This window comes from Oratosquilla oratoria, chromosome 13, assembly GCF_046742065.1.
Source record: "Oratosquilla oratoria isolate Oo_2021 chromosome 13, ASM4674206v1, whole genome shotgun sequence".
In the NCBI taxonomy this organism is placed as follows: Eukaryota; Metazoa; Arthropoda; class Malacostraca; order Stomatopoda; family Squillidae; genus Oratosquilla; species Oratosquilla oratoria.
This window is the reverse complement of record NC_134789.1, coordinates 37,145,623-37,170,622: the sequence shown is the minus strand read 5'-3', so window position 1 is coordinate 37,170,622 and position 25,000 is coordinate 37,145,623. Positions and strand designations below refer to the sequence as shown.

The window sequence follows — 25,000 nt, the reverse complement described above, 5'->3', positions numbered from 1 at the left end:
ATAAAATGACAGTGGGTATGACATTTGGCAATTGTACCACAAGATCATTCCAAGATGACTTAAAAGGCAATTCAGAAGTTGAACAGTTTGAGAAAGAAAATGAAGAAATAAGTTATTTAGGAGACGCTCTGACCAAGAACTGAAAAATTTAAATTGTGAAAATAGAATTAGAAATAAGACAGGAAATAGAAGCGAAAGATGGAATGCAAGTGAACTAGGCTTACTAAAGAAAAATGTCTGTATCCTTAAGGGAAGGCGATACTATAGCTCCATGAAGTAAGAGAGAAAGAAAGAGAGAAAGAGAGAAAGGATAGAAACATCAGTTGAAATAAAGAACCAAAACGCCTGAGCAGGCAAACAGAATAAGTAAAATAAGATAATCAATAAAATACACATTACAGCATTTCGAAGAGGTGTCTGTCTAAATGTACTTCTACACAATCAACCACCTCTGCGGAAAGTTTATGACTTTCATTAACTACGCGGTTGTCTAAGTTGTTTTTACCTACTTCTTCGTCCTGATAGCTTGAGCTCATTATTTCTCATTTGGGTAATATCTAGGGTAAGAAAAAATCGTTAATGATGTCATCAGCTTCCTCCAAACAAGTGGTATTCAACCACACATAATTTTCCGCCAACTTGGGAATTTTTTTTATTTATATTTCAGCTGGTTGTTGTATATACTTTTGTATATTTTGTATCAGTCCTCTGGTACGCTAATGTACGTCATTTCAACCTGAAAATGCCTTGATGAAACCATGCGCAAGTAACATATTCCAAATATGACCACACTAATGATTTCCAAGCATAAAGCTGGCTGGTGTGGTTTTGAAGTTAAAAGATTTTGTTTTCACACTGAATTTCTTATTTGCTTTCTCTAAAGCAGAAACAAAATGCTTCATTAACTTAAGCCGATTACTAACAATTACACCAAAGCCCTTTTCATTCTTCACAGAGCATTTGATAACGAGCGAATAAACATCAAAAGACCTTCACCGTTTGTGTAGACGGAGAAAATCAAACAGAAAACAGCCAAAAATTACAGAAACACACCGAAGAAAAACGATTGACACAGTAACTGCCTAATGGACAAAGATAAATAAAAAAACAAAAACAAATAAAAATCCAAAGTGACGCTCACGCCATCAATAAGAAAAAATGTTGAAAAAATAATTAGACACTGGAGCGCATCAAATATCTTATCCAACGTAAACTTCCCGAGAATGATGAATCCGCCGTACTTTGAAAGATGGACATCAAGTAAGGATTCTTCCTACTAGGAAGAAATATAGATTAGGAGGGGATGCTGGATACTAGACGACCTTTCCCGTTACGATAACTTGATCAAAATACGAGGCTGTATATAGTGTAGGCTAAACAATTAGAGCATAAAATGAATTATGAAGCAAAACTTGACTTGTACATAAACTTATATATATATATATATATATATATATATATATATATATATATATATATACATACATATGTACATATATATACATATGATATTATGTTTAATCTCGAGCAAATATGATAGAAATGTAAATTTGAGCTGTGGACATTTCAAATGTGATTAACTGTTGATCGAGTTGGTCATTAAAAAATATCCGCCAGATCGAACCATATATGGTCAGGTCAAAGCGAGGAGAGATAAGGTCATCCACCTCATCAATCTTTTGTACATTCCTCCCTTCTCCTTTGTTGTTTTCCCCAATGTCCATGTTCATTCCCTTTTTATGTATCCAACCATACATGTATCTGTCTCACTTTGAAGATGTAATACACCAAAGTCCTTCTTTTCTACAAGTCTCTCTTTTTCTGTTGTGGTATTGCAGAATTTGTTTTACGGTGATGTGAAAACCTTGCATATATATACATACATACATATATATATATATATATATATATATATATATATATATATAGATACATACATACATACAGTACATACATACATACATACATACATACATACATATTCTAGACATCAGGTTCCCCAGCCAAAATGTTAGAGTTGTCATAATTATATTTTATGTCTTAATAATAATATCACAGTAGTGATATCCTTTACATCAGTATAAGCAATAACACGAATAGAAATACCTAGAATAATATATGGAGTAATATATGTCGATTATAATCCAGTCCGTGAACATAGATTGAAAGCGGAAGTAAAGAGGTTAATCAAACATGAAACGTTCGGAGCCAAAATTGGTTGCTGGTTGCTGGGCTTCATATCTGGTGAATATCCTGTCCACCTTTAATATTTGCACCAAACCAAACCTCAGCGCTTTCGCAATTACACGTTAATACTCCGAAAAAGGGCAGGCCAGTTGTACGAATGAATAAACACAAGTAATACACTCCTGACATTATATGACAGCATCCTAGTCCAGATACCAAATCATATAGGAACTAGGATACATAACCATGAATACTAACATTTAATTAATGTCAACGTCTCTGGCCAAAATGGTGTAATACTGTCCCTGTTGCTAGGCAACCGAGAACAAACAAGGAGGAAACTCTCAGGATGCTAATACCTTCTCTACGTTACACCAAATGTCAAGGGTGATTTTTTGTAATACATCATATGTTTCAAGCTCTTCCATCTTTCCTGAAAATCCGTGTACCCTCAAACATTTATGTAACTTATTACATGATGATAACTATTATGTAATAAAATATCTTTGGAAACAGTAATATTTCTCACTGTGATATACTTAAAGAGACCTATTCGTCGATCTCTTATCTCGTTTTGTCTGAGAGTGAAGGTATGACAGTAGTACATACGCACATACATGCGTACATACATACATGCTTACATGTATTCATACAACATACATACATACATACATTCATACATCAGATCATACATATATACATACGTGCATACATACATACATGTAGACATAGATACATTCATAACATACGTGGATGCATACATACATACATTCATAACATACGTGCATACACACATACATACATTTATAACATACGTGCATCATATATACATATATATATAATATATGCATGTATACATACATACCTATATGCATACATATGCACATATTACACGTACACAAATTTATACATACATGCATATATACATATTAAAATGTATGCTTATTTAAAGTCATAAACACAAAGATACACAACCGCCTATATATTGATACATTATATATATATATATATATATATATATATATATATATACATACATATACACACATACATATATATACATACATATATATACATACATATATATACATACATATATATACATACATACATATACATACATACGTATATATACATACATACGTATATATACATAAATACGTATATATACATACATACGTATATATACATACATACGTATATATATACATATATATATATATATATATATACATGTATATATATATATATATGTGTGTGTGTGTGTGTGTATATATATATATATGTATATATATATATATATATATATATATATATATGTGTGTATGTGTGTGTGTGTGTGTGTGTGTGTGTGTGTGTGTGTGTGTGTGTGTGTGTGTGTGTGTGTGTGTGTGTGTGTGTGTGTGTGTGGAAATAAACTCTCCTACTGGGATTCGAACCCTCGCCAGAGCGGCTTGCTTCGTAAAAGGCGAGGACCGTACCGTCACTCCACCACGACCCTTCAAAACAGAACGAATTAGTTCACGGACTAATCATTCTTCCGTGAACTAATTCGTTCTGTTTTGAAGGGTCGTGGTGGCGTGACGGTACGATCTTCGCCTTCTACGAAGCAAGCCGCTCTGGCGAGGGTTCGAATCCTAGTAGGAGAGTTTATTTCCAAATGTCAAAATGACACAAACACTTGTCGGAAGACTAGCCTGCATAAAGGATTTGATGAAATACAGTACATACCACGTTCCACCCGAGTGCCTTCGGCAGAATGACTAGTCCGTGAACTAATTCGTTCTGTTTTGAAGGGTCGTGGTGGCGTGATGGTACGATCTTCGCCTTCTACGAAGCAAGCCTCTCCGGCGAGGTTCGAATCCTAGTATGAGAGTTTATTTCCAAATGTCAAAATGACAGAAACATATATATATATATATGTATATATATATATATATCTATATATATACATATATATATATGTATATATACATGTATATATATATATATATATATATATATATATATATATATATAAATAATTTTCGGAAGCAGGTTTTCAACAATACACTTTCTATTAAATATGACAGCATATTCGGCGTTGCTAATCCATTTCATTAGACATCCTACTCTTCTAACTATTTTCTTCTGTGAATAAGGTACAGAATACACAATATTTCTGAACGAGTCCATACTTGTTTGGATTTAAAAACTAACGCATTACGATATTTCACCTATACATCAAATATCTTCTGGTATCTTTTTTTTCTAAACTACATGTTTATAATTACCGCAAATGGCAACATTAGGAGAGGATGGGTTAAAGAATGTTTTGGGCGTGTCATCGACTTCCCGGTGTGGCATAGGATGCCCCGAAGATATTCAGACTCCCACCCTTATTCTGTTGGATATCAATTATCGGTATATGGTTTCTAATTAGTACTGCCTCCACACATTTACGTGTTATTTTGTTATTGTTCTTGGATATTATTACAGTGTTCTTGTTCAGTTGATCCCGTGATATGTTGGTATTGTGTGTTTTTGTGATGTGTGATTTTGTTAAAAACTTTGTGTTAATGTTTGTGTTGTGACCAATGTATTCCTCATTACAAAGAGTACTGTCTCTGTTTAACTTACATGAATATATATATATATATATATATATATATATACATATATATATATATATATATATATATATATACACATGTATGTATGTGTTTATGTATACACATCTACAATATATTTTTACATCCATCCAAGCAGATGTAAGAACACACACACATACACACACACACACACACACACACATATATATATATATATATATATATATATATATATATATATATATATATATATATATATATATATATATTCATACATATATACATATTTGTATACATACATATGTGCGTACCTCCCTATCAAATTTTATTTACGTATATTCATTCATTATTATTATAATCCTTCTAAGACAATAAAAAATTATTTTCAGAACTGAAGAGCTGAATGAGGTCACCTGGGCCTCTCCTTCAGACTCTGATAGGTCAATTTGGTGTCCGGGAATCGGAAACTACGGACAAACACGCGCGAACGAGGTCATATGCCAGAATCGTCAACATGTCCATGATGCATGACCTCGTTCCATTTCCCACTGGATACGGTTTTTCATTTAGGTAATGTATGTTGAACAAATCGTCCCGAGAAGAGTAGAATTGTGTCGCGTTCCTTTCCCCGTGAATCGTCCCCCTCACGTTTTCTATTCCACGTATATTTGTTACCGTTTTCTTATCTATATTAATGATGAAAGTGCATGGCAGTCGCCACCACGATCTTGGGCGAAAGAAACCACGCCCTCTGTTGTCCTCCGCCAATCATGACACGCTTTGCAACCGTCGCAGTCTCCCTCCGCTTGGTGATTGGTCGGAAGAGGAGAAGGGGTGTGGCTTGTTTCGTCTAAGACCACAGCGGTAATCAAATTCATGTTTGCTTCTTCTCTGCTATGCTCTGCTCTGTTTGTCTGTTCTGGAGACTCTTGCCTTTGTGAAAAGGGTTTTGTTTATCTTCCCAGAGTTCTTAAGGAAAATGGTGATTAGATGCCTCAGTTCGAGTCCTACACTGGGCTGAATATCATCATCTGGCGAAAGTCAGACAAAATTCTTTCAGGCGCATCTTCACAACAAAGAAGTTGAAAATGTCCAACTGTGTGTTTAAACTCTTATTCTTCTTTTCTCTTTCTCATGCCTTCTCTCTCTCTCTCTCTCTTTATTTTCACTGTTTTCCTCTTGGTACAGTTTTGCTCAAACTTATCCTAAATATATTTTGCTAAACTCCACGCTTGCCGGAAGTCAACCGCATTGGTCTATTGTCTGTATGGAAAACATTTGCTGTTTGTACATGAGCTTATCAAGAACTTATTTCCAGTAGTGTATTTATACTACATAATCATATCACTCTAACTTGTTTTGTGAATTTTAAACCATGAATGTAAACTCTGAAGTATCTTTTGTCTAGTTTTATGATATAACTTTTACACACCTATCCTAGATTGTGGTAGGACTCGCGATCTACCTGTGGTAGTGTGTGATTCATCATAGTCTTGCACCACGTGTTGGACTCGTGATCGACGGCTATTTCCCTCCCAGAAGAGAGCTCAGAGTTCATATATGACAGATCTGTGTGTGTGCACATGTTCGTTCAATTGTTTTTTACTTAGAGAGTTATGATAAATTATGATAAGAAATCAAACATGTCTGTTCAATTGCTTGTTTTACTAGAGAAGTTATGGCAATTTGCGATAAGTTAAGAAGCAAGGAGCTCAATTAACATCCAGTATTTCAATCTTTTCTTTATTCATAAACAAGCAGTGAATTGCTTTGAATTCCCTAAATGTTAAAGAATTAAAACACTCTTCCAACGGTCAATTATCCTGACCCACTGTCGGTTAAGAGTCCAGCACTTAATCCAAGATCATGATAAATCATCCCGGAAATAGACTGGAAAGGAATTGAACTTGTTTTTTAACAGCTTAACAAAACTTTAACAAATTAAGTTACATCGTCCCACTCAGAAAATGATAAAAGTTATGTGTGTGTGTGTCTGTGTGTGCGCGCGCATGCACATGCTTTCCCGTTTCATAGTGTTGACACTGCAATCGGATTGTATTAATCCAATTAAAAGGATTAAAACTAGTCAAAATATGGTTTACTTTTTTATTATTTCGACTGACTTTCATCAGGATGCATTTGATTCGTTTCAGAGTGTCAGGAAGTAGATTTGATATGGAAGTGAGTAGAAACAACTTCGCCAACCGTGTAGTTAATGAATGGAATAAACTTCATGCAGAGGCAGTGCAATGTAGTACAGTTCGAAGTTTTGAGATTCATTTAGATAAAAACCTAAGCAGTATGCTGTAATGTCTATAATTTATCTTATTTTAATCTTTTCATTTATTACTATGTATCTATTATTATCTGTTTATATTATGAATTATCATTATTTCATGTTTCTTTATTAGTTATCATTACATGTTCGTTCTATTTGTCGATTATTCATTTATTTATTTATTCATTTATTATTATATTTCATCGCATGCGACCTATAGTCCATTCCTATAAGAAATTACACTCGATTTCTGCCACGCAGCTCGGTACAGTTGGTAGCCCTGCCGACTCCTGCACTCAGGCACCAGCGGCAGGCAAATTCCTCACCTCCTTCAGAAAATATTATATTTTCCCACTTTACTTTTAAGATAGAAAAATTTTGGTTTCAATCGTTAAAAAGAACAGTCCTTTTACGTTTATAAAAAATAAAAACCCAATAGGGTAGGAAACTGAATAACTGTTACTTATAATTGATGTTTACAGCAATTATGATAACAAGTACAGAATAAAACATGTGTTCTCCTACATAAACAACTCCTGAATACGATGCTGCATTCAGCTTTCACATAGAAAGCCATAAAAAGATGAAAACTTATTATTTCTATAAATATTTTGCGTCATGATGCGATGGAGGGAGGGAGGGAGAGATGGAGGGAGATTATCGACTCTTTCCCTCCTCTTCCTCCTCCTCCTCTTCTTCCTCCTCCTCCTTCCAATTTATTCATAATTTAATCTATTATGAGAAATCATTCGTTTTCCATCAATAATCTATCTATCGTCTCCACAGATTATTGATAAATTCATATTACGTAAAAATAGTCTCAGGTAGCAATGACGGAAAACGAATACTTTCTCATAATAAATTAAATGATAAATAAATTGGAAGGAGGAGGAGGAGGAAGAGGAGGAGGAGGAGGAGGAGGAGGTGAAGGAGGAGGAGGAGGTTGTGGTGGAGGAGGAGGAGGAGGAGGAGGAGGAGGAGAAGGAGGAGGAGGAGGAAGAGGAGGAGGAGGGAAGGAGTCATTAATTACCATCCCTCCATCGGGTGAGAATGACGGAAAACGAATACTTTCTCATATTAAATTAAATGATAAATAAGTTGGAAGGAGGAGAAGGAGGAAGAGGAGGAGGAGGAGGAGGAGGAGAAGGTGAAGGAGAAGGAGGGAGAGAAGGAGGAGGAGGAGGAGGTGAAGGAGAAGGAGTAAGAGAAGGAGGAGGTGAAGGAGAAGGAGGAGGTTGTGGTGGAGGAGGAGGAGGAGATGGAGAAGGTGGAGGGAAGGAGCCATTAATTACCCTCTCTCCCTCGCTCCCTACCCTCCTTCCTCGCGCCACGAGAGTCATTAAACAAAATATTTGTAATAATCCTCAATTCAATTTTTTATTTTATTTTACTTAATTTTGTTTTGTATGGCTTTCTATGTCAAATCTGAATGCACCATAGTTTTAAGCTGTTTATTCTACTCTACATGTTTGTCATAATTGCTGTAAACATCGATTAAAAGTGAAGGTGTGTATAAAACTATTTATTTTCCTTGAATTCAACTCCACATAATTACTTAGTTTTCCGCCCAATCGAGTTTTTTTTTATAGTTATAGAATGACTGCACTTTCTAACGATTGAAACAAAAATTTTCCTATCTTATGAGCAAAGTGGAGAGATATAATATTTTCTGAAGGAGGTGAGGAATTTGCCTGTCGCTCGCGCCTGTGTCGAGCAGAAGTCTGCAGGGCTACCAACTGTGCCGAGTTGTACAACAGAAATCGAGTGTAATTTCTTATTAGAATGTAGTATAGTTATGGACCAAAAGGTCTTCTGACTGTACGCTCTTCCTTTGTAGTCCTTTGTTTCTGTCAAACTCAGCAGAACGTTAGCGTAGACTTGCGCGTGTCATCCCCTTGACTGGGAAGCGGCACGGACGGTCGCGAAGCACTTTCATCGCAATGAAGTCAATTATGATTCGGTTGTGTGTCACGAACCCGGAGACGGCCTGAGGACGGTGCCTTAAAAGGCTATCACATTGGGCTATTTTACCTCCAACCTCTGACTAATCGGCGGTACCACCAACCTTCATATTTTTTCCCCCGAAGTAAAATCACCATAGCAAACTATATTGAACTGTCAACAAAAAATACATAGAATGTCATTTGATATTATGATGGAGGAAATTTATTTTTCTCCAGCATATCCGATTCCTTCTCGAAAGCTGTAGGTTGCAAATCTCCTCCAACAGTTGGAGGAAAAATAGCCCAATGTGATGACGCCTTTAAGAAAGGACTCTGGGTTGGAGGATTAAAGATCACTAGTGGCTCGGAGTCGATGCTCTTCCTAACACTCCATGACCTTCTGAAAGATTCCTGTGCGCGCGCGGTACCACTGTACCACAGCTGTTCCCCATGAAGTTAATCATGCAAATGGTAAGAATATACCTAACGTGTATCAAATACCACGAATTACCAGGGTAATAACTTCCCCACTTTGGCAGTTACTGTCAGTTTGGTTAAACATACATATACCAAAGGCTTTTTCCCCCTTACAAGGGAGGTAGCCAAAAGACTCCCCACATACTCCACTCCCATTCACTCCCACTCTTATCTTTGTTTATAACCTTCGTAATTACCAGGGTATTCCTTGGTAACTAAATCAACAACGACATTGGTAACTAAGAGTACTTTGCATTTACATGTAACTAATATTTCACAGTAATTGTAATGATTACTAAAGCAATGTTATCAATAATGATTATGACCAAATGATGCAAGAAAATTATTAAAAACAATGATAATTAAATCTTTAGCAGTATTAGCAATAATTATTAAAAATAATTATAATTAAATCTTTAGCAGTATTAGCAATAATTATTAAAATCAATGATAATTAAATCTTTAGCAGTATTGGCAATAATTATTAAAAACAATGATAATTAAATCTTTAGCAGTATTAGCAATAATTATTAAAAACAATGATAATTAAATCTTTAGCAGTATTAGCAATAATTATTAAAAACAATGATAATTAAATCTTTAGCAGTATTAGCAATAATTATTAAAAACAATGATAATTAAATCTTTAGCAGTATTAGCAATAATTTTAAGCGGCGATGACATATTGCAATGATGCTAATGGAAAGGATTAACAGAATAAGATTGCATTATAAGACCAATGATAGGAATTGCAAACAAGCAAAACAGCAACAGAAATCACAGGAAAAAGCTAACAGGAAAGTTATAATGATCATTGAAACCAGTTCGATTATTCATTAACGAATTCATGCAAGAAATAAAATCTTGAACATTCTCTTCTGAAACTGAACATTCTTTTCTGGAACTAAATACATTTGATTCCGCCTTTCGAAGGAGTTCAGATTTTAAACATTTCTGTCAATATCATCAGGACTCGACAACGCGGAAATAAGACAAGTAGCCTGACTTACATAAGAACATAAGGATGAAGGAGACTGCAAGAGACCATAAGGCCTACACTAGGCAGTTCCATGTCCATGACCACGTACTGTCCCCATCCATAAAATTATCTAACCTTTTCTTAAAAAACCGGTAGTTTCAGCGCTCACTAATTGGTTACTAAGTCAATTCCATTCGTTAGCCACTTTATTAGTAAACTAGTTCTTGCCTATTTATTTCTTGAATCTAAATTTGTCCAATTTAAATCCATTACTGCGAATCTTGTCCTGTTGTCTTAATATGATGACCTTGTCTTTATCACCTTGTTAAAACCCTTCATGCGCTGATGCACCTAAAAGAGATGATCTGGAGCGGAACGTGGCCGAGTCAGATCTGCCTCGAGAAGGCTGTGATAGATCGGGAGTATAACCGGAAGCTTTCCCCTGGGATAACCCACAAAAGTGGAACAGGCTAAGGGTGGCAGTGCGCCATCACGCTTCTATCCCCAATTATTGATGATGATGATGATGATGATGATGATGATGATGATGATGATGATGATGATGATGATTGATCATGATGATGATGATGATATTGACGACGAGTACGGTGATGACGACGATAGTGATAATGACGACGATTATGATAATGACGACCATCATCATCATCATCACCATTACCATTGTCATCATGATAACCATCATCATCATAATCTAGTGCGCATAAAAGATAAGATTGCCCGGAATCCATGGATTTTGGAAAAATAGCGAAAAGATCTGAAACGAAGGAAGGTAATGGGAGTCCATAAATGGGATTAAATTCCACAAAGAAACGTTCAACCTCAATCCTCTCCCATTCGCTCAGTCCGGCGCTTACTGGGGAGAGGCACAAATATGTAAATGCATTAGATCTCATTTGTTTTACTGAATAACAACCCATTCGTCCTCTCCTTCACGTCAAAGAGCATTTGCGAGTCTAAGTGGATTATTTTGTTGTATTGCATTGTATTGTATTGTGTTGTATTGTATTGTGTTGTAGGATAAAATAGAGAAACCCGCACTCAGAAGTAGGGGCCCCAGAGATAAGAAAGGTGTGAAGGAACAAGTCATATCACAAGTGATGACGTTTTAAGCGTGTCATTCAACAAGATTGGCGTGTTAAACACCATATGAGGACGGAGCCTTTATTTGTACGACGTTTCGCTTATTACAGCTTTTTCAAGTACAAGTTGAGATACATATGCTTGAGATTAAATAAGGGGAAAGGAGGGAACGGGGAGAGAAAAGAAGAAGGGGGGGGGAAGGAAGAGGAGGAGGAGGAGAGGAGGAGAGGAGGAGAAGGGGGGGAACACTCGGAATTCCAAAATCAGAAGTTAGAATAGAATTAATCGTAAGGTATAGCAAAGTTCAGGTGGAGTAATCAGAAATAAGGACTATGGTTTAAATGTAATAAAGTCATTTGGTGACAAATTAGAAGGTACAAAGTCACTAAGGAAGTAGAAAGAAGAGAAGAACATATAGAAATTGATAACTCAGTGAGTCTACTTAATCAGAGGACGGACAGGAAAAAGGAGTAAGAGAGGGTCAGAGAGTTTGGGCTACAGGATCTTGTAAACTAATTGACGTGTGACGAAATTATATTCCTACAAAAACGTGTCCGAGTGTGTTTTACCTTTGTGTCTGAACTTATATTTTAATTACTTCGAAGTGTGTGAAAAACTTGTTATGTTGGAAATGTATAGAAAACGAAACAAAATATTTTATTAGCCACGATACAGTCTCTTTGAGACGGAAGTTCCCTTTATTATTTGTTAGTGGATCCACAACGATTAACTTTAGTGGTGGAGTGGTCTCAAGGAGGTTGAAAGAACAGCAATTCATAAGTAGAGGGATACATGAGGAAACGTGTTGAGAACAACTGATACGGAAGTGCCATTTAGTGGATCCACAACGATTAACTTTAGTGGTGAAGTGGTCTCAAGGAGGTTGAAAGAACAGCAATTCATAAGTGGGGGATACATGAGGAAACGTGTTGAGAACAGCTGATACGGAAGTGCCATCTAGTATATGTTAGTGGATGCACAGCTATTGACTTTAGTGATGAAGTGGTCTCATGGAGGCTAAAGAACAGCGATACATAAGTAGAGGATATATGCAAAAACGTATTGAGAACGACTGGTATAAGTGGACACAGGAAAAAAAAAAAAAGTCCCACGGCCTCAAGATTGCCCCTAAAACAAAACAAATTTAAGATCAGGAAAGACAAAGCGAGGTCGTCCTCCGTTGAATAAAATCACCTGGCGGCAGTCAGCACAAAAGGAGGAGTGCCATCAGAACAAGAAGGGGTTTCTGGATGGCACCGTCAGTGCCACAATTGCTGCCATCCATTCTGAATCCAACTTTGTGACCGAAACTTAACTTGCTGAAAAGATAATTATCTTTTCAGCAATTCTAATCGTTAGTAGATCAATTCTCTCACCATCGAGAACATTTTCGTGATTCAGAATCAAATGATTCAACAAGATCTTGAGGTTCTATTTGCATAGATGTATTTGGGAAAGGAAGGATGCCTTTCAAGAGAGAATGTATGTTTGTATTCCATTTTGCAGACGCGAATGTACGTATTCACCACGAGCGAATGTGTGTGTGTGTGTGTGTGTGTGTGTGTGTGTGTGTGTGTGTGTGTGTGTGTGTGTGTGTGTGTGTGTGTGTGTGTGATTCACCATGCTTTTGAGTCACGTGTTGAACATGTGATTGACAGCTATAATCCTCCCCTATGAGAGCTCAGAGCTCATATATGGCCCGATCTATGGGTAATGCTGTAATCTTGTACACACACACACACACACACACACACACCTCGAACTCCTTGACCAATAGAGCGGGGTACAGACTTGCATTGCTGTGTTGCCTTATAACTCTGCGAAGAAACCGAACTCAAGACTCCTTAGATAACAGGCGAGCTTAGTACCACTACACCAGCGAGCTCTTGCTTTCTTTTGAAAAGTATGGAATTCTCAAGTGACGGCCTCTATGCGTGTGCCTGTGTGTGTGTGTGTGTGTGTGTGTGTGTGTGTGTGTGTGTGTGTGTGTGTGTGTGTGTGTGTGTTGTGCGTGTATGTTTTGTGTGTGTGTATGTGTGTGTGTGTGTGTGTGTGTGTGTGTGTGTGTATGTGCATGTATGTTGTGTGTGTGTATGTTGTGTATGTGTATGTTGTGTGTGTGTATCGTGTGTGTGTGTATCGTGTGTGTGTGTTTGTTGTTTGTGTGTATGTTGTGTGTGTGTATGTTGTGTGTGTGTATGTTGTGTGTGTGTGTGTGTGTGTGTGTGTGTGTGTGTGTGTGTGTGTGTGTGTGTGTGTGTGTGTATGTTGTGCGTGTATGTTGTGTGTGTGTATGTTGTGTATGTGTGTGTGTGTGTGTGTGTGTGTGTGTGTGTGTGTGTATGTGCATGTGTGTGTGCACGCAAGTACTTAAACCCCACATTTCATCAGAATAACCAACATAACGATATACAATAACATAAACTTATTTCAATTTGTATCATATTTCAATACAAATCGATTCATGCATTTCCTTTGACGGATTTGGCATCGCGATGTGATAATCTTATTATCAACTCGCGATAAAACTCAATTCAGCTGAAGCAGTGTTTGTCTCTTGACATGCCGGAACGATAGAAGAGAAAGAAGTTAATTTAAGTTAATTTAAGGCGACTGTAGCATGTAGAATTTATTATATAGGATATTGCAATGTAATTTGTGATGCTCAGTGAATGCAATTTGAGTAGGTGTCACAAGAAACATAGGTCTCCTCTCTCTCTCTCTCTCTCTCTCTCTCTCTCTCTCTCTCTCTCTCTCTCTCTCTCTCTCTTTGTATGTCTATATGTGCCGCGCGCGCGTGTCTGTATATGTGCGTACGTTTATATGTGTGAGAGCGTTTGTGTGTGTGTGATTCACCATGGTCTTGGAACACGTCTTGGACTCGTGATCGACAGATATTTCCCTCCCGGAAGAGAGCTCAGAGTTCATGTAAGACCGATTTATAGATAATGTTGTGACCTTACACGCACACACATCCCAAACTCCCCGCCCACGAGAGTTGGAGTAACGACTCGCAGAGCAGCGATACTGAAATTATTTCAGCCCGGGCGGGAATCGAACCCGGACCGTCGTATTGGTGGCCGGAAACTCTACCAACTGCGCCATCGAGTAGAGTGTGCGCGTGTGTGTGCGTGCGTGCGTGTGTGTGTGTGTGTGTGTGTGTGTGTGTGTATGTCTGTGTGTGTGTGTGTGTAGATATACAATTAAATTAATTTACAAATGAAAAGACGACGAAAGATCTTTGTTTCCAGAACAAGGTTGGATGCACAAAGAGTGATAGATATCTTTAAGAAAATAAACAATCACATGAATAAACAAATAAACAAGAAAAAGATTGGCAGACATTACGCCATACTGCTTGGGCGTTTATTCATATGAATCTCAAAACTTCGAAAAATACTACATTAATTACCCCCCGCGATGAATTTATTCCATTCCATAATTTCACTGGTAGAGACTAATAGGGTGAACATACATCCTATTGTTCCTACACACATACATATACCAAAGGCTTTCTTCCCCCTTACACGGGAGGTAGCTAAAAGACAAAAGGCATAGAAACCACTCCCACCCATTCCATCCCCTACATACGCCGCTCCCCTCTACCCTCTTCCCTCCCTCTTATCTTGGCACCTCCTGGATGACGGGTCATCCCTGCATCTTGTCCACTGCCCTATTGTTCCTAATTTCGTTTAATGTCCTGAAGACTCGTATCAAGCCAACTCCTTCAGAATCTGCTGTTTTAGGTTATATTGTTTTGGGCGGTTTTCGTATGATTTGTCCTTCACTTTTGGCATCACTTTTGGGCTCACCGTTCTACTCACTCAGATTTACCCATGTCCATCAGATTCGGCGACCACAAAGAAGGCGCTTCTTCCAAATAGACAGACAAATGATTTATATATTTAGTTAATGGCAAAGCTTTGAAATCAAAAGGTCATGTTATCAGTTCCAGAATCATGCTGGTTTTCTCAGATGCAGAGATGCAATACTCAAGTGATTTAAAGATGTTACTGATAACTATATTAAGATCCTTTCCATACTCCACGTAACTTACTGTCGTACTTTGTGATAATTTTGTCATTTTGAGAAACTTTACACTATGGTTTAATTTCATTGGACAATTTTTTAGATATCATGTTTTTTTTCAATGAAACTACGTGGAGTCAGTATAAAAAAAAGGAAATCTTCAAAGAGTCAATTGAGACAGCAAAGGTTTCTCTCAAGCAAATAAAATCATCTGATATTACCAGAATAAAAATATCAAGTGTGACGATGCAACACAATGGTTTAATCAGGTATTAATGTACATTATGATATTTCCTTATTTCTTGAACTCGTTTGGTTGGTCGACATTTTATTCAAGGATCTCTTTCCTTCTTTATATCTATCTGTTATCCTCCCATTCTGTACCCCGTCCCAGTTTCATATGTCTCTATTAAACCTTACTTTAACGTTATTATTTTTCTTCTTGTCCTTTTCTGTCCCTTAGTATATTTATTCTGTCCCCCACCATTTCTACGTATCTATTTGTACTTTCTAAATTGATTGCATTCTCTTCAGAGCCTTCGGAAAGTCACTCCCCATCTCTGGAAGGTTCCAGCGATATTTTTTGAAAACATTTGTTTATTTGATTTAATGGTCATGTGATTTAATGGCATAGTGGTATTTCATTCTTGAACATAACAGAAGCTGACTGAGGTTGAGAGAGAGAACAAAGGAAAAGCTGAAGACACGTCGCAAAGGGAAACTGTAATGTTATAACACATTTGTAAATCCTGAATAGAATCGCCAATGACGACGATGTCAATCAAATGATTCCGATAGTTGTCCCCGGATTCGAACCCGAGACTTGCGCGTGGCATATCGTAGCTACGACATGCCAAGCACGGGTTCGAATCCGGAGACAACTGTCGGAATGATTTGACATTTGTAAATGTACACTTTAAACCCACTAACGGAGAAATAATATCAGAGGTACAGGAAAACTGTATATTTCGACTACTATCTGTAGTCCTCTTCAGCAGAATAGGACTATAGATAGTAGTCGAAATATACGGATCTCCTGTACTTCTGATATTATTTCTCCGATAGTGGGTTTAAAGTGTACATGTTGCAAAGATTATTGAAAGAAATAGAAATAAGTAAATGTTTGTTTCCCGTTGATGCTCATGACTTAGGTTAAGATTACATGTTCCCCACTCTCAATGTTTCAACTGTTTCTTGTCTCAAATTTCAGATCCCTCATCACCAAACTTCGACAAACAACCTGGTGATCTGGCCAGCCTCCATCTCTCCATTTCTCTCACCGCATCGGAAGCCAGTGTCGTCTCAAGTACATTCCTCACCTTCAACCAACATTAAGCTCAACTCCCAACACTTTTTATATTAGTATCATCGAGGCCACTTAAAAACTAGGTTATCATTTGACAACATCACATTTAGAGTCATTAGACACTGACAGCACGAGGAAGGGGTGGTGGTGCTTATGCCTTACGTAGAGCCTTCCCAGCAAATCAACATCAGACTACATCTGAACCCCAACTACTTGAAGTCACTTTCTTCTTAGTTTGGTCCAACATACCTGAAACTATAGCACTGCTTACATATCAGTAAATCTGCATATCTCTGGTGATAAATCATATCAATTACAACACGTCGTTAATTACTGAGCCTTGTTACGGGAACATCACACATACCTGGAGTTACAGAAGGTATCTCAGTCTTTAGTATAACAATTATAGATAAACAAAACAGTTGTTCTTCGTTATCATTCAAAAAAGTAGAGTAATAGAAAACGGAACAAAAGCTAGAGGACTGCACTGTTGTGTGTTGAAGTTGGCCAGCGAAACATCGCAACATTGACTAGAGACTTCGCGTTTGTAACAATGATACTGACATGACTATGCACGTTCATGAGGTCTCAAGCTTAAAGTATTCTACACTGTATACGCAAAATACACTGTACGATTCATTCAACAGCGTATACATTTGCGCACTCATTCACCGGCTTCTGAAAGCATGCATGATGCCAGTAGTACACTTGTGTATACATAATCATGTCGGTTGTCCACGGACCAAGAAAATAACTTCGCTCAAAAACTACCCGAAGAGGAGCACAACCTTCTCCCGGTTTTGAAAACAAAAGGCTTCTCGGAGAGGTTGTGGACGACCTTAAACCCACAACACAACCGTCATGTCAAACGGGAGTTTCTCGATGCCGGAAGATCCCGCCTTGCCAGACCCCATCTCCGATGTCGTCACGAGCACTACTTCGGCCTCCGTGGTCAGCCTCGAGGAGTGGGAGAAGCTCCAGAGGAACATCACGGTGACCCCCATCCAAGTCGAGGTCAACACGATGACCCAGGTCATGACCCTGTTGACCCTGACGGTCGGCGTGGTCGGGAACTTGATGCTGGTTTGCGTGCTTCTGGCCGCACCGCGCGGGAAGAGGATCCAGGTCGTCGACAGGATTCTTCTTCTTCTAGGGCTTACGGGTCTGGGAGCCACTCTCGCATCAACCCCCATCCAGCTCTACGCATACGCCATGCGTAAGTAGTTTTGCTTTTTGTATTAACTCCGGCGTTAAGGAGTGTGTGTGTGCGTACGTGTGTGTGTGTGTGTGTGTGTGTGTGTGTGTGTGTGTGTGTGTGTGTGTGTGTGTGTGTGTATCTACCCCTAGTTGTATCCTACGGGAAGGGAAGATATCTTCGTGGTGTCTCGTCTTTGTATCTCGCAGTATCTAGTTTGCTCTTAAATTTATTTATGGTTTTTGTACACACTATTGTTTCATCCAATTTCTTCCAGACATCCACCATTCTGTGAGGAAAGCCGTTCTTTTTTTCGGGTCCCTGTGTGTGTGTGTGTGTGTGTGTGTGTGTGTGTGTGTGTGTGTGTGTGTGTGTGTGTGTGTGTGTGTGTGTGTGTGTGTGATGCACCATTGTCTTGGATCACATGTTGGACATGTGATCGACCGCTATTACCCTCTAAGATGGGAGTTCAGGGTTCATATGTGACCTATCTATGGGTAACCCTGTGACCTTACACACACACACACAACTCCCCGCCCAAGAGGATTTGAGTGCTGGGTAATTTTGAAATGATGTCTTTGGGCACTCAAGAAAGCAAGGGTAGTACACGTGACACACTCACTGTTTTTGCAGTATGTTCCTATACAAAATACTTAACGTTCACACTACGCTTCCTGGATGCCACGAAGGCTTTGTAAACAATGGTTTCTACAACGTGATGCAGGTGTTTTTTCATCTTGGCCTGAGGGTGCCAGTGAAAAGGTTAATTATAGTGATTTGTTACTGCTAGATGAAAATAATAATTCTTTAAATAAATTATTCTAGATTGTTTACACACTGCATAAAAACGAAAGTTTCACTACAAGTTTCGCTAAGAACATAACAATTCGTCCCAGCAAATGTTATTTTTTTTATTTATACTACAAGCCGTGTTTTCTGCCTTGTTTTGTTTTATTTTCCCTTTTGTTATATTCATTCTATGTAATTTCGTGGTTGACTTACTGTTTCTTCTGGATTTGTTTTTCTAAGCTTATCTGACCAATTTTATCAAATAAGAAATAATATCTCATCATTTGTTTTGCATATTGCTTTAAAAAAGGCCATTTAGTATTTTCATAAGAAATTTTAGCCCCTTTATTTAGCTCCCCGTGTATATTCTGTACGTGAATATAATTGTTGATGGGCTGTTATCATAAGCTTTCTTCTCCCGTCTAAGATCTATATGTTATTAACATATTCTCCGCCTCTTTCCTACTATTCTTTTCTTCCCAAGCGTGTATTTTCCTATATAGCTCTTTCTTCTTTTACATAGATCCTAAATTCGATATTAAATAGTCTGCGGCACTCGATACGATCACTCTTCATCAGACACGATGACGATGCATGAAGAATGAACAGAATCTATGACGTCATTGCAAAGCAGATGGGGCCACGAGTAGGTTATACGAGAATGGCTGAACCAGACGACGTTTTGAAGCACATAATGTAATTTCAAAGTGCAATAAGTAAAATGAAATAAAAAGAGAATTCGTGTGATTTATTTAGCTATTATTGACGTTGACAAATACTAACAACATATCGTGGTAGAATTAGATACCTTTGGTTTTCAAAGTGGTTACACTTTAACTCCGAAATAATCCTATTCAGCAGTGATGCATTTACTGATTGGTCGTGTGAAGTCCAGTCGTGATACACCAATTTATGTCCTTGATGATTTGACACTTAAGAAATTGCGCAGTTCATGAAGAACTAAAACATTATCATTCGAGGGAATTGCGATCAAAAACTAAGTGATGTATATGGACCATGGAAAAAGACAGTGAATTACGAAACAAGATTGAAAACAAGATGTTGTAATGTCTATAATTTATTTTATATTATTTGTTTATTTGTTTTGCTATCAGTTGTCTGTTTTTTATTATTATTATTTGATTGATTCTCATTTATCATTAGTTATATGTCAATTTATCATTATATACTATTTACCTGTTTGGTTATTCTCTAACTAAACCTATGCATCTATTATGTATCTTATTATTATTTACATTGTTATAATTTTTATTTATTCACTATTTATTTATTCATTTATCATTATTATAATCAATTAGCATCCGACCTAGATATGGACCAAAAGGTCTCCTGTCGGTATGCTCCGCCTTTGTAATGCTTTGAGAAAAAGAGCCTCACCCAAGAAGGAAATCTGTGGATGGCAACAGAAAAATTAAGCTGCGAGGAAGTATAAACTACGGACCCTGTCTCTTTCATCAGTAATCATCAGTTTCCAAAGGAATAACGACAAGACACTATAAAACTTGTGTTACGCCTCGGAGAATTCTCATTAAGAAATGTGTTAGCAAATTTCTCAGCGTTTTTCCTACCTCTTAATGCCTCTCGAGTTTTAATAAGTAAGAGTGTAGGTGTGATAGGCCGTCACGTGTTCTTGTCACGTACCAAGTGAAAAAAAAACGTTGTCACGTGTTCCCACAACGTTGCCACGTGTCCCCACAACGGTGCCACATATACAACCCCGTCCCTTGGGTCTGCAGGTACAAGAGTTGTAGTTGCATTACGTACACGTGATAATCAATTAAGGAACTCAAGTGTTTAGCTTAATTCTTTTATTTCTTATCGATTTTTTTGTCAACTCACATCATACCTGGACCAAATGTAAGCATACTTATGAAGACGTTATACTGAATAGTTCGTATCGACTTCGTAAGACATACTGCAGAATGTAAAGCAATTTTTCCAACCTTTTTGTTCTTTTGTACACCGTAAGCATATTTATAGAATCTTATGTACCCAGAAGAACATAAGAATGAAGGAGACTGCAAGAGACCATAAGGCCTACTCTAGGCAGCTCCGTATCCATCACCACCTGTCATCCCCATCCATAAAGTTGTCTAATCGTTTCTTAAAACAACTGAAAGTTTCAGCGCTTACTACAGTTACTAAGTTTATTCCATTCGTCGACCACCCTATTATTAAACCAATTCTTGCCTATTTCCTTTTTAAATCTAAATTTGTCCAGTTTATACCCATTACTGCGAGTCCTGCCCTGTTGTTTTAACATGATGACCTTGTTTGCATCACCCTTGTTAAAGCCTTTGATCCATTTGAACACCTCTATTAGATCACCCCGCACTCTGCGTCTTTCCAGAGTGTAAGTTAAGGTACCTAAGCCTCTTTTCGTAAGGCAAATTTCTGAGTCCATGTATCATTTTGGTTTGGGGCGTGGTAAGCAATTAAATCTATACTGATATAATTTCATTATCAAATCTTTATGTGCAGACTGTATAAGATAAGAATATTAATGGAGATAGCATTAGTAAGCTAAATTTAGGCAATTCATAACATATTTTGATCCGTCGCATACCTATTTTCTTAATGATCATCGATAATGATCATTATAAAGTCGAAGTACGGGGTACATAATACTCTTCTTAACAATGTAACCTAAGCTGGTACTAATGATATTGCTGAGCTTGTTATTTGACAAAAAGCTAATTAATGCGAGGGGAGATTTTAGCAATAGCAAAACGAAGGTCATATTCAGGGGGATTTTGAATTTTGACCTATATTTTGTTTTAATTCCCATCAGCACTGTAAATACTGACGAAGCCAGTTGATAGAAAAAAATGGTGCTTGAATAGCCTAATGTACTCCTCTGAAAAGTACAAATGTACCAGTGGGGTTACACATACCCCAGGTTGGGAATTCCTGGTGTAGAGTGATTTGAATACATGAGAATGTTGTGCATGAGAACATACACAACAATGGACTCTATGATCAGACGCAATAAGACCGTTGCTTGCTAATGTTTTCATTCAAACGTACATCAAGATGACGACATTTTTAGTTTTAAATAGTCCCATCCCGTCCATGAAATAACCAAAATGAAATATAAAAAAAAAACATCTTAACTTTAGGTACTAGAAACGGGCGCAATAAAACCGTTGCTTACTAATATTTTCATTCAAACGTACATCAAGATGACGACATTTTTAGTTTTGAATATTCACATCCTCGTCCATGAAATAACCAAAATGAAATATGAAAAAACATCTTAACTTTAGATACGAGTACTAGAAACGGACGCAATAAGAACGTTGCTTGCTAATGTTTTCATTCAAACGTACATCAAGATAACGACATTTTTAGTTTTAAATATTCCCATCCCCGTCCATGAAATAACCAAAATGAAATATGAAAAAAATATCTTAACTTTAGGTACTAGAAACGGGAATGTTATCTGACTTCTGAAGAGAAAATTATATATATTTAACACTCGCCACAGTAGCGTTTCTTTGATGATGTTTCCTAGAAGTGTTCAACATCGAGTGTACTACTCCGTCTTGGGTGTATTTAGTGTTTCAAGCAGCCTTATATGATGCTGGTAATAATAAAACATCGATAATCACATTGGAAGAGTATAATACATGGCTTATTGACTGGAAGTTATATTAATACAATATTATGGTCACTAACCCACTAGATGTATACACTGGTCATGTATTGGCTAATTCATATTATATACAACACACACGGAGAAAAGTACAACAGTAAACGCAGAGATCATGATAATTAATACAGCATCGAATCTAAACATGAAAATGTTGATATACAAATAAATTTTATCTAAAATATCTGTTCTTGGTCGTGCGTGTATGTGTTGTGTTAGCGTTGTTGTCATGTACTTACTGCATCGTCGTTTGTTCTTTGGAATTTGTTCATAGCACGCCTTAGTTCTATATAACACTCAGAGTTGATCAAACACGGTCAACTTTTACGATCACTATTATAAATGCCTCGACACTAAATCACTTCTTCGTTTTATTATTATACAAAATCACTTAATGTAGATGGTCTGATGCACCAACACATCTACTAGTGTTTAAACTTGGAGCACACACACTCTCAAAGCTGACTTTTCCTCTTCAATGGCCACTTACAGAGTTGGCGCGAATTCCACAAAACAGATATCTCCACAGGAAACTTTGGCGATAACATATAATCGACCAGACGCAAACTTTGTCGTCTGCTTCACAGGTGCCGCCAGTGTCAAATTACATATTACACATTATTACCACTGACCATTGCCCTAGACGTGACCCAAGAGGATAAGAATATTTTAATGTATAATTCAGAATATATATTCACCGCCGATCTTAAGCTGTCAATGTGATAATGGAAACAGAATTGTTTGTGTTTTCACATTAGCCTCTGTACATAAATCGGCATAAAATGTCAATTTTTTCATAATCCAAACTATTTGGAACCTAAATTTTATTGTTATATTAATAGAATATACCTATAAAAAAGTTTAGAGCACCTGCATTTGTGTATATACGAGATATATCTGCAATGTAATTCATATCAAAAGGGTAGTAAATTGGTATTACAATACAGGCGGAGAATTTTGTGCACGAACATTGTAGACGACAAATTCTCACACACTTTTTCCATATTTAATCTATAATGTATTTACAAATAGATTACACTGCCAAATTACTGTCTCTAGGATAAACTACGCCAACCTAAGCTCAGATGAAAGAAAGTTTGAATTTTATTGGCTAAGAGCTGCGTGACTTTCACGAAGTGACCAATCACAATGCCTCTTCCATCTGCGTTCCAGTAGTCGGTCGGCTCGATCTCTGGCACAAATATTGGGATCAGGAATCGGTTGTTTTTAGCGCTATAATTGAAAGAATGAGAGATATCTAACTTCCTGAATACTCTTAAACACCTTACACACGATTACATCCTCTAAATACCTGCTTTTGGTTGATATAACACAGTTTAATTAGACTGAAGAAAGATGTAATGTGAAAAGCTACTTTGAGTGATAAACACCGTTAAACATTTACACATCTCTCCCGTATGAAGTATAAAAAAGAACATTTTAGGGAATTTAGTGACAATGAGAGTCGGTGGGTTCGAACACAAACCCACAGCATGCGATTAGGGGACAATTCCAACCCGCCAAGCTTCAGCTAACTATTTACCTAACGTGGTCGTGACGTGTGAAAGCGTCCATAGCCCATGACTACTTGAGAGCACGACGTTGTGTCGTGGGCGGAACACGGCGAAAAGTCGATCCGTGCGAAACGAGCCACAACGCCTGAAAAACAATTTTCTGTATTCTAACATTGTGTGTGGAAAAACAGACGACTCTTTCTGTTGTAATGGGACAATTGTGTATTGCTGTCGAAAGAACGGAAAAGCAATACATATATTATCGTATGTTATCAACACTTTTGATATAGCTCCAGTCTGTAGCTACGCAGTTACTAACAAAGAAACAAAGAAAGAAAGAAAAAGAGAATGACGTCAACTTATTACAAAGCAATTGTTATTATGGTTTTGTATATATGTGACTTTTGTCACTGGAACTAAATATTTTATTATTACAGTTGCCAACAAAAGACAAAAACAAATAAGGAAAAAATGGCGTCATCTGATTACAAGGGAATTCGTATTATGGTTTTGTAACTGTATGACTGTATCTTTACTGCAACTCCTCATTTATTTATCTATTTATCTATTTTATCTGATTATTCATTTATTTATTCATTTACTATTTGAGTACTTACAGAACATCAATGTCATGTAGGCAGAATGAATTTAGTTGTTGTATTTAATATTTAGTTGTTTATCTATTTGTTGATTTATGTACAGTCACTAAAAAAAGTATCGGTAAGAAATCGTACGGAAATGGACGTAAGTAAACGCTAAACTCTGACACATTGTTCAAAAGACTTGGAAACCGTTGGTACGCCTGTGTATCAATGCGTCAGTGTTTCTCATAGCTTTGTAGTTTATAAATGTGCGTCTTCATTATAGCGGTATTCAGTGAAGACATATAAGATATTAAAATGATATCTAAATTCATATATTACACAAATGTTATATTA

At 37.1% G+C, this 25,000-nt stretch overlaps 1 protein-coding gene across 5 annotated transcripts in view; it reads left to right on the top strand.

Annotated features, from left to right (window-relative positions):
- LOC143032384 (uncharacterized) overlaps positions 1 to 25,000 on the top strand; it is a 225,827-nt gene that overhangs the window by 84,588 nt on the left and 116,239 nt on the right. For 3 of the 5 annotated variants that reach the window (XM_076197062.1, XM_076197060.1, XM_076197061.1), the window contains 2 exons: positions 5,168 to 5,348; positions 16,796 to 18,107. In XM_076197062.1, coding sequence (XP_076053177.1) covers positions 17,753 to 18,107 — 355 coding nt within the window. In that variant the 5' untranslated portion in view covers positions 5,168 to 5,348; positions 16,796 to 17,752. The remainder of the gene's footprint in view (positions 1 to 5,167; positions 5,349 to 16,795; positions 18,108 to 25,000) is intronic. The other 2 variants (XM_076197064.1, XM_076197063.1) reach the window with 1 other exon arrangement.